The following is a 17,150-nucleotide window of genomic DNA, read 5'->3' on the forward strand; positions in this document are numbered from 1 at the left end:
ACAAGCTAGGGGTCGTAACACAATTTATTACTAAATCACAATACCTTGCTCTCTTTTTCTGGAGATACTCAGCCCTAGCTTGTGGGTCAGCATTCTTCCCGGCTCTGAAAAGTCTTTGCCTTTCTTTATTAGACAGTGGCATCTGCAAGAACAAAACTGACCCTTAAACATCAAAAACTATACTCATTTTTGGGCAATAACTTCACAATATCTATGAATATGTCCTGTGTTGCTATCATTGAAAAAGATAACAAAAAATACCACAAAAGTTCAAAAATACATAATACTGCTTCTTTTATTTAATTCATCAATTGCTGTTATTAAAAATAATAAAAGTATAACAATACAACATCAAATCAATGTCTAAAAAGCTACAGATACCAATACAAATCTGAATTGATTAACGTCCATTCTGGATAACAGAGGACATGTCCTGGGTAACAGAATATCTTTGTTATCCAGGAAGGACAAAAAAAATATTTTTCCTTTATTATCAGGCACTAACTGGGTCTACTGTGGCAAATATTAGCTTAATCTTCAACACATCAATGTCATATTTCACATGAAATAGGTCATTTTAAAATGTAAAGAAATTAAAAATGTTTTTTTAGCGTTATCCAGAAAGACACATCATGGTGGTACATCATGTACCACCGAGCCAAAAGGTCAAATTATCAAGGGTTATGTTTTTGTGTGTGTGATAGGTACACGCATGATATCGCCTTGCACCACAGCAAGAGAGAAGGAGACGCGTGAGGAATGTGACGATGGAACATACACCGAGCGTGGCAACAGTCTGAAGCAGTGTTTCAAGTGCGCACAGTGTCGCTCAGGTAATTCTGATGGACGGTGTTACGCTATCGATTGGAAAGACTGTGCAAGAAAAAGCTATTTTCAACCTTTTCAAAGTGCTCTGAGCATAAACTCCGACTTAACAAGGTCTTTTTCATGTTGCTTTCTCAGATCAGGAAATTGTAAGGGCACTCAAGATACGGAATGTCAATGCAAATTGGGAGTATTTTGTGCTCCTGACCAGGCAGGAGGTGTGAGGTGTGCAAGCAGTGTTCAAGGTGAGTCAGTACGAGCCAAGCGGGCCACGCACGTGATGCTTAATCATTTTTATTTCACTTATTTCCATATTGGAGTGTGTTCCTAAATAGCCTAATTTATTTTAATCCCCTCATGCTTTAAATCCATCTTTTCCCCCCCCCCTCCCTCTAAACTAGGTGTGAAAAAGATGAAGAGATCGTGAGAAATTGACAGTCGTAATGAAACATTCGGCTCGAATCCGTTTCGGCAGCGCAGCCCAGACGCGCACAGAGCGGAGCGACAGGACACCGGCAGAGCGTCTGTCACTGGAGTTTTTGGTAAGTACATGGGTCAAAGACGAATAAGGATTTAACAAATGAAAAAAAATCAAATTGGTTAAAAATTAAGTTACTTTCTATCTTTATGTAGCCCAGTCTAAAATACGTCATTTTAGGCAAGGCAATATGTTAAAGTGTCAGTTCTGACAGATAAATGTTAATAAATAAATAATATAAATATGTTCATGAAAGGAGATTAAAAAAATAAAAAAAATCAGTTCATTTAAGTGTTCAGTTCATTGTGGATTAAAAACTGAGCCATATGCGGACGAATAAGTTTTTGTTAAGGTGTTAATAAAGTTCATTGAAATTCAAATAGTTTTTTTACAGTGAACAAAAGAGTAGCGCGGTCATGAGCACCACCTAAACTTGGAGAGCGTTAAGTTGTCTGTCTTTTCTTTTCCTTAATTGTATTGGTTGTTACAATCTTGTCAGCCCGCTTTCTGAGTAACAGTGCGTATCGGGTTAGGTTGTTAGAAAGTTAATGACTGGGGGAAAGAGATCCTCCTCAACCCTCGCTTCGGGAGAGTTTCTGGATTCCTGAAGTAAAACACGTAGTTATCTCAAAAGAAAGAGCCTGGACGGACGTTTAAGTCGGAGGAGCGTAGGGAGTCGGTTGGCGAGTTTGGAGTTGATTTTGAGTTGACAGATCCGAAAGGTTGGCAGGAGATGGCGGCGGCATCAGCCGGGCATGGACGAGGTAAAAACAATCGGCAGACTGTGGGAGATCCCAGTCGAGTTGAAAATAATTTCCTGGCGGTTGAGCACAACTGTTCCGTGAATGGATCAGAAGTAGGCAGTTGGGCACATATGGATGAGGAGGAAGGGGGAGATTGTGAGTTTGAAAGGGGAGCGAGTGGATGGGAGGAATAAAAAGGAAGAAGGACGGCAATGATGACAGTTATAGCAGTGAGGAGGAAGGAGCTGAGCATATTGAGAAGGAGACACCTTAGAATTATTTTGTCATCATAGGGTTCAATGAAAAGATACAAGAAGAGGTAAAGAAGCTCAACCCCTTTGTGTTAACAACAATTGTAGCAAGTAAAATAGGAGAGATACAGTTTGCAAAGGTCCTGAGTGATGGCAATTTATTGGTGAAATGTGCTAATGAAGAGCAAGTTGAGAAGGCACTCAAACTGAAAGAGTTGGGGAAAAACAAGGTGGCAAGCACAGGGAGGGTGGGAGCACGAAATGGCGGTGGGTGCAAAGGAGTGATTACAGGAGTGTCACTGAGTGTGAGTATGGAGGAACTTAAGAGGAATATTAAAGGAGGAAAAATAACGAATGTGCAAAGAACGAAGACAACAAAAGAAGGAGTGAGAATGGATAGCCAAACTGTATTGATTGAGCTTGAAGGAAAGTGTGTGCCTTAGAAAGTTTTCCTGGGTTTTATGAGTTACCCAGTGAGAGTTTATGTTCCAAAACCATTAAGGTGCTTTAACTGTCAAAGGTTTGGACACATAACCAAGAACTGCAAGGAGAAGAGGAGGATGTGCTAGGTGTGGGGGAGACCATGAGTATGGAGAGTGTGGAACAGGGGGGCAACCAAAATGTTGTAACTGTGGAGGAGCCCATAACGTGGCATATGGAGGATGTGAGGCTATGCAGGAGGGAAAATACAGCTGGCATGATCGATGAGCCATTTACCTTGGCAGAGATGATGAGGGCTGTAAAGAGATCACGACCAACTTCTCCAGGGAAAGATCAGGTGTGTTACAGCACGTTAAAGCATGTGGGGAAAGGAGCATTAGTGAAGGTGCTGCAGCTTTATAACAGAGTGTGGGAGGAGGGAATTTTTTCTTTGTTTTGGTTTTAGTCAAAAGAAGCAAACAATTAGGTTTTTAATTGCCTTTTTGAGTCAAGTTGGAGGTTTTAATGATTTATTATTACTTTTTATTATTATTTTTGATGAATCACTTGCTCTCTTCCCTTTTCTCTTTCTTTACCATCACAGAAGCGTAGAGTTGGAAAACTCTGAATAGGCATCTAGATTTAGTTCTGTACAGTCGGGGTTTTTTTTTCTTTAAAAAGGAAAAGACAAAAAAAAGGACAAATAAAAAAAAGTATCAAAAATAAGAATAGAGCGACTGTTTTATTCTGTTTATATACACGCCCCCTTTTTTCCCTCTGTCTCTTCTTATTAATCCTCCACTGTTCTCTTTTCTTTTTTGCAGCAGAAGGAGTCATCAGCTGTGTGTCTTGGGCTTAGCTTTGAATTTATATTTATAATAGCTAGAAACAAAACAAATGACATAATGGTTTGACCAATTACCTCGATGCCAATTGCTCCAGAAGAAATGTATCCTAGCATAAGCTATCATTATTGCTTAACTTACATATCTTAGCCTTTCGCAAACAAGTGTAAACCTATTTTATTAATCCTTTTCAATCTGATCTGCATAATCAATTTATTACTAAATCACAATACCTTGCTCTCTTTTTCTGGAGATACTCAGCCCTAGCTTGTGGGTCAGCATTCTTCCTGGCCCTGAAAAGTCTTTGCCGTTATTTATTAGACAGTGGCATCTGCAAGAACAAAACACCCTTAAACATCAAAAGCTATACTCATTTTTGGGCAATAACTTCACAACATCTATGAATATGTCCTGTGTCTATCATTGAAAAAGATAACAAAAAATACCACAAAAGTTCAAAAATACATAATACTGCTTCTTTTATTTAATTCATCAATTGCTGTTATTAATAATAATAAAAGTGTAACAATACAACATCAAATCAATGTCTAAAAAGCTACAGATACCAATACAAATCTGAATTGATTAACGTCCATTCTGGATAACAGAGGACAGGTCCTGGGTAACAGAATATCTTTGTTATCCAGGAAGGACAAAAAAACTATTTTTCCTTTATTATCAGGCACTAACTGGGTCTACTGTGTAAAATATTAGCTTAATCTTCAACACATCAATGTCATATTTCACATGAAATAGGTCATTTTAAAATGTAAAAAAATTATAAATGTTCTTTTAGCGTTATCCAGAAAGACACATCATGGTGGTACATCATGTACCACCGAGCCAAAAGGTCAAATTATCAACATTTTAAGAGAGACTTACTGACCTTGTGATATCTTTTGGGGGTCCTTCAGAATCTGTTGGCTGATGCAACACCCTGTCACATGACTATCCAGATCCAAATATAGTCATGTATAGCCACTTTATGTCTGTTACCCAGGAAGGACATTTGAGAATCCAAAAATGGGGACAAAAGTATTTCTTGAATAAAAATGTAAATGAGCTTAGTGTTGTTGCTGTATTTGCAGGTGTCATTACAAACATCAACACAATTATGCCCCAGTACATCATTTGTGCTTTTATTAAGATTTTTGACATTTTTAGCATATTTTTGTGCTTAGATTTTTAGCCTGGACGTTATCCAGGAAGGACAGTTTTGTACTTTTGAGCTAAATAGCTCCTTAAATTTTCATTTCTTATACTAAATACTCACATGAGTAAGTAAAGTGGCGAGAGTTGAGTAACAAAATGTAATGTTTTAAATTTTTTATATAGTTTTAACATTATAAACGTCGGACACCGGAATGACATGCCACGTCTTTGACCCACATAACACAATATTAAAATGATTGTAACCGCGTTGTATTTTAAAAAAAAAAAAATCAAGCATTAGTTTGCAGCGTTTGTGCATAACGTCCTCATTCGTTTCTGTGATAGTATTCTTGCCAAACATGCTAACGTAGCAAGTTTAGCTAATAGCCTAGTCGATACAGTTAGTCCTGCACACCACCAAGCAGGTAGCTTCGGTCGCATCCACCGCTTAAGAGGCCCTTAACACACCGGCAAATTAGGTCAGTTTTCTGCAGGACACAGCGAGTTAGCCTATGTGTCCTATGGTAGGAATTGAAAATCGGTTGTGCCGGTGTAGCATGGCTAACATTGCTAAGATATGCTAATGTGGCTCGGGGGGCTACTAGTAGTTCACCCTTCCGTCGCATGTTCTTTCTCGCTCAGTTTGACTGTTGTACGTGGAAGCCGGGGAAATTACCGGTGGGCTGACATAGACGCTAAACGTCCAGTATAACAGCTCACCGCTTGGTTAGTCACCATAGCTATTATTAGCTAATTGTTAACCGTTCCCGCTTCCAGCTCCCCGACCTTGGTCAGAGAGCACAGGTGGGATTCATCTATCTCTGTGGCCGAAGTTGATTTATTCACTTCGGGGTTAACCACTTCTTCATATACTTTGATTTCAATTCTTCGTCTTCACATATTTATTTCCAGAACATAAAAACATTTTTTTAGTTTTTCAGATTGTGTCAAAATAGTCCACCAGACCCTTTTTTTGTTTTTCTGAATAATATTTTTGCCCGTAATACATAGATTATAGTGGTTGCCAGTGGTTTAATTTCTGAAAGTCCATCGTGGAGTTTTTAAAAGTCCTATTTCATGATTTGCTCTCTTTTCAGTGTTTCCTCTCTTTGTCAGATTCTGTGAACCTGACACAAAATTAGTCAATAAATAGAAATGATGCACATATCATGGGTAATGTTGCATATCTTACATTGTGAAATACTGATTCCCACTCCTATTATGAATAGTTATTTTTGTCTGTGTCACTCTGTGACCTAATATTGAAGATATACTTCATACGTGGGCACCTTCTGCGTGGAGACTTGAAACATCATCCAGCAGAAATAATAGAACTCTCCCCTTCCCTCCTCTCTTCTCTAGTGGTAGTGCTAATCACACTGCTACTTTCTGCTCCACCACTTCTCCTCTGACCACCCAAACTGTCACATAAGTGAACTGGTTTTAATTCTGTTACACTTTGTTTAACCAAGTAAATTCCTTAAAGCTTCGTTAAAATATTGTCCCTCTTGTTTTCCTTACAATTTAACAGCTTGGCTGGAAGAATATAAGTGGGGATGGATTCGAGGGTACTCTCTGATGCCACCATTAGATGGAGAGCGCGTAGAGATGTTGAGAGACGACTCAAGGAAATCAGGACCGTGCACACTGAAAGATTTGCTTCCCAGTGCTGCGGTCAGGAAAGCACAGAGGAAAGACAGGCTGAATGTAGAGAAAGAGTAGCTGAGGCAGTCATAGAAAATAGTGGGAGTGACAGAGAGGAGGCTGGAGGGTTGCTGGAGGAGGACATAGTAGAGATGGACACGTCACATTTTGACCAGCAGTCCTTTTCAATGGATGTGCCTGAGGAGGAGAGTGACTCGGACCAGGATCCTGATGAGACAGTGGATCAGTCATGTAATCTAGGGGCATGTCTTCATAACTGGGCATTAACATTTGGAGTTTCCCTAGTGGCTCTCAAAGCTCTTCTTGGTTTGTTAAGATTGTACCATCCTGATCTTCCGAAGGATGCAAGAACCCTCCTTAAGACAAAGATTACTCACAACATACAGGAAAGGTGTGGAGGACTATATTATTACATTGGCATAGGCAGAAGCTGTACCAGCATGTGAGTCAATCACTAATGGCTGTACCTTAAAACTACAGATCAACATTGATGGGTTGCCTTTGTTCAAAAGTAGTGGGATTCGGGTGTGGCCCATTTTAGGACTCCTCGTAAGTGTTCCAATTAAGGAACCAGCTGTGATTGCATTGTTCTGTGGACCACATAAACCAAAGCCAGCAGATATATTTTTGAGAGACTTTGTTCTTGAGTTGAAAGAGTTACAGAATGGCATTGATTTCGAAGGCAAAAGGATTTTCTTTAAGTTGGATTCTGTAATCTGTGATGCCCCTGCCCGGGCTTTTATAAATTTTGGATGCGACAAATGTGTGCAGAAAGGACAGTATGTGGGAAGAATGACATTTCCTTTAATCACTTGTCCACTGAGGACATATGAATCATTTGCAGAAAAACACGATGAAGAACATCACCTAGATGGCCCTAACACTTTCCATGATTTAAGTATAGGGATGGTATCTCAGTTCCCAGGTGATTATATGCATTCTGTTTGTTTGGGTGTTGTAAGGAGACTTCTGAACATTTAGCTTAGGGGGCCTCTCAAATTCCGCTTACCCACCAGCATTGTCAACCGGATGTCTGATTGTTTGACCGGTTTACGCAATCATGTTCCAGTGGAATTTGCCAGGAAACCCAGAACACTGAGGGAACTTGATAGATGGAAAGCAACAGAATTTAGGATGTTGGACACAAACATTTACAATAATTTCATGCTGCTATTTTCTGGCATTGCCATTTTAGTCAGCCCAACACTGTCTTCATTGTACTGGCAGTATTCTGAGATATTGCTGCAGATGTTTGTGACCCATTTTGGCCAAAGATATGGCAAGGACTCACTCGAAAAAAACATTCATTCATTCATTCATTCATCTTCTTTACCCGCGCATCCCATTTCGGGGTTGCGGGGGGCTGGAGCCTATCCCAGCTAGCAATGGGCGAGAGGCGGGGTACACTCTGAACCGGTCGCCAGCTGATCGCAGGGCAACATACACAGACACACAGACAGACAACTCACGCACTCACACTCACACCTACGGACAATTTAGAGACCAATTAACCTAATGAGCATGTTTTTGGTCTGTGGGAGGAAGCCGGAGTGCCCGGAGAGAACCCACGCATGCACGGGAAGAACATGCAAATTTCACACAGAAAGGCCCTGCCCGACCCCGGGTTCGAACCAGCAACCTTCTTGCCGTGAGGCACGCGCACTACCTGCTGCGCCACCGTGCCGTCCTCGAAAAAAACAACAAAACTAAAATAATTTCCATAAAATACATTTCAAGGAGTATTTGATTACTATTATTATTAGGCCCTGAGATGGGTCAATGATTGGCAGCAACATTGATTTTGATGCATTGTTATTTTTTTTGCAGTGTCAAATTTAAAGAAACACTCACGCATTTTTATCCCAAGGACAAAAAACTGCCCCCTTCCCAAAAACTGCTGTAAAAATATTATATATTCATATTTTTTTCCACTTTAAATGGTCTAATCTTTTAAAACTAGTTCAGCCTGAAATTTATATATCAAATATTAATTAGGTTTGAACCAGAAAAAAAAATATTTGAGAAAGATGAACATTGAATAATAAACACCGAAAGACAAACATTGAATGATAAACACTGAAAGATGAACATTGATGATAAACATTGAAAGAGAAATGTGGAACATTTAGATATGTGGTTGGGGATGGGGAGTGGCTGAGATGGGGAGAGGGCAAAAGAGAGAGAGGGCAAGTGAGAAAGAGGGTGAGAGAGAGACAGAGAAGGAGAGAGCATATTTGTCTGGGTGTGAGAGTCCAGCTCAGGTGGAGCAGAGGCTGCAGATGGACAGAGTGTGGTCCTTGCAGATGAACTTGCCACATTTGCAGCAGGTGCTGCCAACTCTTCTTTTTCTGTCCTTGCAAAAGCCACACTGCCTCCTGCCCTTAGATTTGTTCATGAGAGAGGGGCCTGCAGCAGCACTCTGCAGATCTGCAACGATTCCTGCAGCGGCTGATGAGCGGGGAAGGCGCCCTCGCCTCTTGATGTGTGGGGTCACCAGCATTTCTCCCACCTCTTCAATGAAGAGCCTCCTCCTGTGTGGCTTCTGCTGCTGCCAGGATGGTTGGATTGATGTCCACAGGACATAGGCATTGTAATGTGAGATGTCAACCAGGTTGTCGAAGAGGGCCAGTGGCCACCGATTTGTTCTCCTCCTGCAGGAGTAGGTGCCAACAACCTAACAAAAAAACCCCCCCAAAACATAAAACAAGTCAATATGAGTAAATGATCCAAGTATTTTTTCTCATGATACACATATTATTTATTCTATATGAAAATGCTCACTTGAAAAAAAAAACAAAAAAAAAACTACATATATTTTAGACAAGATCAATAACAATATAATAACAATTATACAGTAACAATAAATAAATGTGTGCATAACTGATGGGTAACGGTTCCTACCTTATCAAGGTTGTCGACACTTGCTTTGCATCTGTTGTAATCTTTGATTATGATGGGCTTTCTCTTCGTTTCATCGCTTATGTCGGGACTGTGGTGTTTCGTGCTGAGGAGCAGCACATTCCTGCCCTGTCGAGGGATGTAAGAGACCAGTGTGTGGGTCTTTGTAAAAGCAAAGGTGGAGGAGAAGACCGCTCTTGCTCTTGTCTGGAGCAAATGGGGGGGAGTTCAGGCTTGTTTCATCGAATTGTGCCAACCAGAGCCAGTTTCCTCCTGAGCAGCTCCTCTGTCAGTGTGAAGGACGTGAAAAAATTATCACATGTGATGATGTGTCCCTGGAGCCCCTCTGTCATCTCCAGGACCACCCTCATCCCCTGGTTGACTTCAGCAGGACTGCCAGCTGCTTTGCCTGTGTACACCTGCAGTCTCCAGGCGTAGGATGTTATTACATCACAGGTCACCCAAATCTTTATGCCATATTTGGCTGGCTTTTTTGGCAAGTACTGCCTGAAGCTGCACTTGCCTCTGAATAGGACAAGCTGTTCATCCACGCAGATGTCTCTGTCTGGGCTGAACAGCATCGGCAGGCGATGCGTCCACCTTTCCCAGACTTTGCGGAAGGCAGCCAGCTTGTCATCACGGCGTCGCGGTCGGGATAGCTTGTTGTCGAACCACAGTGTTCGGCTGATCTCGTGGAACCTCTTGTGGGACATCGTGGCCCGGAAAATGCTCCTCCCTGATTTTTCACTCCAGAGGCTGAGGGTTGATTCATTTTTTGACCGGTAAACACCAGCCAAGATGAGCAGCCCCACATAAGCCTGCAGCTCCTCTGTGTCCACATCTCACCAGTTTACAATTGAGCACCTCCCATGCAGATTTGTTGTAGACACAATGTGCTGCAGGATAGCAGCAGTGCAAAGCAGGACGCCGGGTCAGTGATTCGGGCAGCGGCATAATGTGTCGATCCTAGGACCATACCTGTGGCTGCTGGGACGTAGCGGCATGTTTCAGTGCTTGTGGGAGACCAAATAATTTTCCCATTCTTTGAGGTCCATCCTGCTGCTGCCTCATCTATCTCCCCTCCGCTCTCATCTTCGGATGAGTCTTCAGATGAGTTGGACTCCAGCTGGTCAGTTTCAACCTCTGAGGCCTCCTCTGTGTCAGCCTTGGAGTCTTCAGAGGTGGATGAGGAGCCGTCCTCGCAATCAGAGTGCATGATTACATCCAAAGCCTCCTGTGTGCTGTAAAGTCGTTCCATCTCCAAAATGACCACTCCCGCACTACTGCTCATATTTTTAACAATGGCTGCATTGCATCTGCATAAACAACCTGAGCGAAAACCAAAACAAGCTACTCATCCTTTTTATTGTAGAATAAGTTTCTAACGCCAGATGTGTCCTTCTAAGAGAAAAGACTTTTGAAGTTGCACACAGACACAGACACACACACACACACACACAGACACACACAGACACACACTTTTTTTTACACACACACACTTTTTTACGCACACACACACACACACACACACTTTTTTTTTTACACACACACACCATTATCCAACATCAAAGCGACACACCCTTATCATTTCACTGGCAAGGCACCCTGCAGAAAACAGTAAAAAGTGTGAAATTTTGCTGCATGCTTGAAGAGGTTAAAAGTAACACCATCTGGTGGACAAATATAAAAATTAAAAATTTAAAGCTAGTAGTCCAAAATGAAATCTTTACATATAGGAATGCATTAGTTTATGTTAAGATAAATGTGGGATCAAAAAGGCATTTTCAATGGTTTTCAATGGGACATTTTTTTGACCTTAGGAGCGAATGTGTCGGTTTTTGTGTAGCTTAGCCATTTTAGGCTAATTTAAGAAACTGAGACGAAAATTCTAAAATGTTTTAAAAATGAATATCCTTTGGCATATTCATGGCTATATTCATTCAACACAGCCAAAATGGCTTGAAAATAAAAAACCAAATGGCACGAAATGTCCCCAGTGTCTCTTAAGGGCAAACAAACAATTTTAACCTTAATGAAATATTCTTTTTAACACTTTTAATCACAGGTTTACCTGAAATGAACATATTTAACTATTTATTTATTTATTATCTATTTTTAACAGGGTTACACAAATTTTGATAATTCTACTAAAAGCTGTGAATAATTTCTTTAATTTGTTCTTATTAATTTCTTTATCGTTGATTTTCTAGCATGTGTGTATAAAAAAGTGAAAAACAAAATCCCTCAAGTGGATAAGTGAAGTAATTCTTCTGGTTGTGTTGTGTTCTGGCTCACTGTGCTCTGCTTTCGATAGAACGCTGATGTTACTGCTTTTGCAAGAGGCTCCAGGCTGCACAGATCAGCTGTGTGGGATTGTTGAACGCATGTTCAATCTGAGCCTGAAGCTGGGGAGAGTGCCACAGCTGTGGAAAACATCCTGCGTGGTACCGGTGCCCAAGACTCCGCACCCCAAGGACCTCAGCAGCTACAGGCTGGTGGCACTAACATCCCACCTGATGAAGACCCTGGAGTGGCTGGTCCTCTTTCATCTCCGCCCCCTGGTGAGCCCATCGCTGACTTCAGTTTGCCTCCCAGCCTGGCATCGAGGTGGACGATGCTGTCATCTTCCTCCAACACCGAGCTCTCTCTCACCTGGAGAAACCTGGGAGTACTGTGAGAATCATGTTTATTGATTTCTCCAGTGCTTTCAATACCATTCAACCTGCACCTCTGAGGGACAAGCTGGAGTACACCGGGGTGAACCATCACCTCACACACTGGACTCTGGACTATCTCACCAACCATCCACAGTATGTGAGGACCCGGGACTGTGTGTCCGACACGGTCGTCTGCAGCACGGGGGCCCCGCAGGGAAGGGTCCTGGCTCCGTTCCTCTTCACCCTCTACGCTGCAGACTTCTCATACGACACACCCACCTGTCACCTGCAGAAGTTCTCTGATGACTCTGCAATCGTCGGCCTCATCACAGATGGGGACAACAGAGCGTACAGAGAACTGACGCAGGACTTCGTGGACTGGTGCCAGTGGAACGGCCTCCAGATCAACGCAGGGAAAACCAAAGAACTGGTGGTGGATTTCCGCAGACGAACCCTCTGCCCCCTGACACCAGTGAACATCCAGGGAACGGACATCGAGATGTTCACCCGAACAATAAACTGGACTGGACTCACAACACAACCGCACTTTACAAGAAAGGCCACACTGTAAAAAAGGATTTGATCAATAAGTCATGGTCACTTCTTCCTGTAGTTTACTTCTACTTAACATAATGATTTATGCAATTTCAACTGAATTTCTTGATTTATCAGGTTTAAAACTCAGGTTTATAAGTCAGTTCAATTGTATAAAAATTTCATGGTGCCAACATAACAGTGTGAGTTGCAAATTTCTAAATAAAATGCGCGGCTTGCAGCCGCTAACGTTAGCTAACCACAGTGTGCTGCTAGAAGGAGTGAACTATGGTGGGCGCCTCGTTTTGTACATGTTGGTGACTTCCTCTTGTCATGAGCGAATTTAAAGTCATTTCTGTTGTTGTTTTAGATGTGCAATATACATCACTATTAAGTGGTGATAAAGCTAGCTGGCGGCTAATTTAGTTCATTGCACGTAATGGCGTTGACTATTTAATGGCGTCCTGTTGGGGCTTTGACGCATACTCTGCACTCCGGTTCAATTCAGTATGCTTTATTGGCATGAATGTCAATGACATATTGCTGTAAGATGATTAGTAAATTAATAGAGAAGTAAACCAATAACTTAATTAAGTACAGTTCATACAATGCAGAAAGCTTTTTTTTTCTTTGTATTTGTGAAAGACTATGGAAGTGTGTGTTGAAGTTGTGAATGTGTGAGTATGCTGGTGCTGTTGGGTGTGGGTATTAACACCTGGACAGTGGAGGGGCTGGATGGTTCAGTAATGTTAATTGAAAATTTTCTCTTATGAGTTTCTAATGATTTTCTAAATTTCATAATGAAAAGTCAGCTAGGGCTGTGTAAACAAGCATGGTTGCTCAGATCATTAATCAAATTGAAGTTCATTGTTATGGGGTGCCAAATGTAAAACTTCGATTACAGTTTTCAAGCTGATATATTTTCAATGTTTAGTGCATTTTCTTCACATTTAGCTCATTTCACACACATTTGAGATATAAATTATTTAAAATTTTGGTTATATGTGAACGAAAAAGAAATGCTAAATCTAAATGCTAAATCTAAATGTTAAATCAAAATGATTTAGATAGGTTTAACATTTAGATTTAGATTTAACATTTCATTTTCGTTCACATGTAACCAAATTTTTTAATAATTAATGTCTCCAATGTGTGTAAAATGAGCTAAATGTGAAGAAAATGAACTAAATGTTGAAAATATCAGTTTGAAAACTGTAATCAAGTTTTTACATTTAGCACCCCATATTTGATTACTGTTGCCATTGTGTAAAGTTAATCCTCTTTGTCAAGTTTTCAATTTATATGACTGATTAAAAGTTTGCTATAGCATGTCATGTGACTATGTTCTGTGTTTCAGGTGCAGATATTTCATCCGTTGAAGTTTGGTGGATGAAGTGGAGTTGTAAGTTTTGCAGTTTTGCCACTTACAATGAGAAAACAATTGTGAATCATTACAAAGACAGTCATGGACATGGAAGATGGGGTTTCAGCTGCATTTACCCAAACTGTCTAACAGTCTTTCAAACTCATGTGGAATTTGCACAACATCTAAAGGAGCACAAAAAAGGATCCAATCCAGTCGCTAAGATTCCCTGTGAACTTTGTGCTTTTTCAGCACCAACCAACATCAAACAATACTTTCTTCATTTAAAGAGACATTTAAGAAATAGAGAGACTGATAAACTGTAGCACATGATGCACATGCGGAAGTCTCGCGAGATTGAGGCCATGTTTACATCCTACTTGCTACATGCTACAGTTGACATTTAGGCTAAAAACATGGTGTAAATGGCATCTTTTGTGGTTAATTTTTAACATTAATTTTTTCACCCATCATTACTTTGGCATAAGGGTGATTACATACTGAGTGGTTTATCAGCAAAGTGGAATAACGCTTTAAGTGTTTGGGGACAGATGTGTGAGGGAGTCTGACATAAATAGTTTTTTATACTGAATATTTATACTTAAACATGTATTTTTTGCTCCCTTTCAGGTAAAAGTGTTCTACAATGCTGCTGCGTGTCATCATAACGGAAAAAGAAATCAGACGGCTTTCAATTGAAAACATCCCTGCAAGCGTTGAGGAGCTGAATCAGGTGTTACAAATAAACCTTAGCCTGAGAGGTGGATTCATTTTACAATTTGAGGATCCTGATTTTAATAATCAGTTGTGCAACCTGACTGACATCAATGACCTTCCTGTGGAGCGAGCAACATTGAAAGTGTTGTTCACAGATGATGCAGTTGTCTCAGATTCTACGTTGGACACATGCAGCCTCTCGTCTCCCAGTAGTGGTGATTCTTTCGACTGGCCTGACCCCTTCCCAATTCCACAGTTCTCAAATGATGTGGAGCTTCAGCTGAAAGACGCAAGTTGTAGGTATGCTAAGGATGGATCTGCGATGGTGATTCCCAAAGGTTTGAAGACTGATATTCTTGACACACTTGCAGACAGTATGTCAAAAATTAGTGCTTATCCTGAGAGGCAGCACTATGAGAGTGTTGCCAAAGCGCTTGTGGAGAAGCATCCCTGCCTGAAGGAGCCAGGGTCTGACAAGGGATGGTACTCATGGTTTCACAGTCTGAAATTTAAGCTTGGAAACTATCGGCAGAAGTTAGGTGCAGCAGGATGCCCTGAAGTAGTGATCAACAAAAGAAAAGGAGGAGAAGTGAAGGGAAAGCGTGTAAAAAAAAAAAGTCAAAGAAGGGTGAGGTCAACTACTGTCCAGATCCACCTGAAGGACAGAGTCTTGAAAGCGTGGAGGAAAAGCACAAGATGATGGAGATGGAAATGCTGAAAAAAGACCCTGATCACCAACTCATAGAAGATCTGATGACTGCTACATTTTCCCAGCGCAGAGAAGAGATCATTGGAGATCAGCCACTCATCACAGAAGTAATTTCCAGATGGCCAGCTCTGTTCCATGAGCGACAGGTAATCAGTCCTACCATTGTACATCTATTTTACAAAAAGATGTAAAGCATGTTGTGTGTCAGATACTCCATACATTTTCATTGAAAAACATTAAAATGATTATGGTTTGATTTACAAAGATGTTTTCTTAAATCTCTTAGAATATGATGTGTAGGCCAGGACAACTCACAACGCACATCATTTGAATTAATCTATTTATTATTCAAATTTAATCAAATTATTCAATATTATTTCAGATTTCTTTGTCTTGTAGGACACTAATGAGAGGAGGAGGACTGCTGCTGTGCTTGGTCTACCACACTACATATCCGGGGAAGATCCATCAGACGTCATCAGGATGTGCGATGTAAGACCATAACAACTTCTTCAATTCACAACTGTGGATGTGTATTCTGTAAATATGATATACTAAGGAATCTGTTTTTATCATTTTTTTTTTTTAAATCAAAACGGTCATACACTGTTATTTCTTCTTTTAAAGGCTCACAATGAGCACCTGGATGAAGCCATGAAGGGGATGCAAGTTGGCCTACTGATAGGCTACGAACATGCTCAACAGGATGCCTTTCCAAGTGAGATCTTCAATGTGGCAGTTGTAGTCGAGGAGACCATCGTGCTGCACGACCTGAAAGATGTGACGTGCGGCTTTGCCATGCTCATGGGAATCATCTACTGTCTGAATCTTGAATACCCACAAGCCATGAAGTATTCCTTCGAGCTTTTTCAGAAAGTGGTGATGAAAATCAAACCAGAACAAGCCTCTGCACGAGTACATGGATTAAGAAACAAACTCTTGAGATACAGACTGTAAAACTGTAACACGTGTTGCTGATTCTCTGCTTTCTTCTGTGGAAAGAGTTCAGAACTTCGCCCAAATATTTTGTTCATACACAACCTTAAGCATTGTACTGTGCTGCACTTGTGTAGATATCGGTCTTAGAATTTTAAAGCAGTTCGTTGGGAAGTTGTTAAAGGTGGACACAAAAGATATAGTTTGATGACACTGTTTCTGTAGCGGCGAACATGTTTCGTCAGCTGATGCGTGAGCCCGCAACCGCGGCGGCCTTGCGGCACGCATGACAACCAGCCAAACCCCGTTTGTAAATATTGTATTTTTATTATAGAGTACTTGGTAGAGCACGTCTGCACCCGTATTCACCTGGGTAGCCCCAGATAAGTTTTATATATAATTCGGTATAGTTCGGCCAGCCAGTTTGCACAATCAAAGTAGTTTATTTATGTTTACGCATAATTACAGCGGTGAGTGCTCCCGGCTCATCAGCTGGGGTGCGAGCACGCTAATTACTCAGCTGTGTCAAGTCAAGCAGAACAAAGAGACGCCACTGCAGAGCAGAGGAGTTTGGTTTCCCCACAGAGCGTGTAAACAGTACCAACAAAGAGCTGAACGGACCGCCGGTAAGAACGCTTTTTATTTTTATCTGTGGATGCGAGGTACCTGAGATGTGGGTGAAGTGGATTGTAGCGCCCGGTGCTTTGTGTAAATGTTGGCTGGTGAGGAAGAGTTGTTGTAACTTGTTTGGTCGGATAAATATTGCAGCGGTCTGCTTAATCCCAATTTAAAGTGTTTGATGTGCAGACATAACTGTGCTGGATCATTGGCTGCTAGTGTGGGCATAGGATAAACGGGGACATTGTTGGTTGATTAGTTATTTATTAATTTGTATGTTGGGTCTAGTAAAGTGCTTAATTCATTGTTTCCATGGTTAAAAAAAAAAAAGTATTTTAT

At 41.0% G+C, this 17,150-nt stretch overlaps 4 protein-coding genes across 6 annotated transcripts in view; 2 read left to right on the forward strand and 2 right to left on the reverse strand.

The window, feature by feature from the left end:
- The window catches only part of LOC143317615 (uncharacterized), a 238,911-nt gene that overhangs the window by 73,307 nt on the left and 148,454 nt on the right, over window positions 1–17,150 (reverse strand). The window lies entirely within an intron of this gene.
- LOC143317620 (uncharacterized) overlaps window positions 1–17,150 on the reverse strand; it is a 176,513-nt gene that overhangs the window by 46,733 nt on the left and 112,630 nt on the right. The window lies entirely within an intron of this gene.
- Window positions 1–17,150, forward strand: part of LOC143317619 (uncharacterized) — a 107,141-nt gene that overhangs the window by 14,322 nt on the left and 75,669 nt on the right. The window lies entirely within an intron of this gene.
- Window positions 14,633–16,397, forward strand: LOC143317625 (uncharacterized). 3 transcript variants are annotated; one of them, XR_013076687.1, is made up of 3 exons: window positions 14,633–15,403; window positions 15,657–15,797; window positions 15,885–16,397. XR_013076687.1 is itself a non-coding variant. In XM_076725725.1 (3 exons), exons 1-3 carry the CDS (start codon window positions 15,245–15,247, stop codon window positions 16,212–16,214), a joined length of 582 nt encoding a protein of 193 aa, XP_076581840.1. In that variant the 5' UTR covers window positions 14,633–15,244; the 3' UTR covers window positions 16,215–16,397. The 3 variants fall into 3 exon arrangements, 1 of the variants encoding a protein (XP_076581840.1); XR_013076688.1 differs by having other exon boundaries at window positions 15,657–15,742; XM_076725725.1 differs by having other exon boundaries at window positions 15,657–15,749.

Source organism: Chaetodon auriga (genome assembly GCF_051107435.1).
Source record: "Chaetodon auriga isolate fChaAug3 chromosome 23 unlocalized genomic scaffold, fChaAug3.hap1 SUPER_23_unloc_1, whole genome shotgun sequence".
In the NCBI taxonomy this organism is placed as follows: domain Eukaryota; kingdom Metazoa; phylum Chordata; class Actinopteri; order Chaetodontiformes; family Chaetodontidae; genus Chaetodon; species Chaetodon auriga.

Bases quoted from the DNA above. Each gene is read 5' to 3' on its own strand.
- LOC143317625 (XM_076725725.1), top strand. From the start codon at position 15,245: ATGATGGAGATGGAAATGCTGAAAAAAGACCCTGATCACCAACTCATA. The intron at 15,404-15,656 runs GTAATCAGTCCT...TTTGTCTTGTAG, and splicing joins CTCTGTTCCATGAGCGACAG to GACACTAATGAGAGGAGGAG. The intron at 15,750-15,884 runs GTAAGACCATAA...CTTCTTTTAAAG, and splicing joins ACGTCATCAGGATGTGCGAT to GCTCACAATGAGCACCTGGA.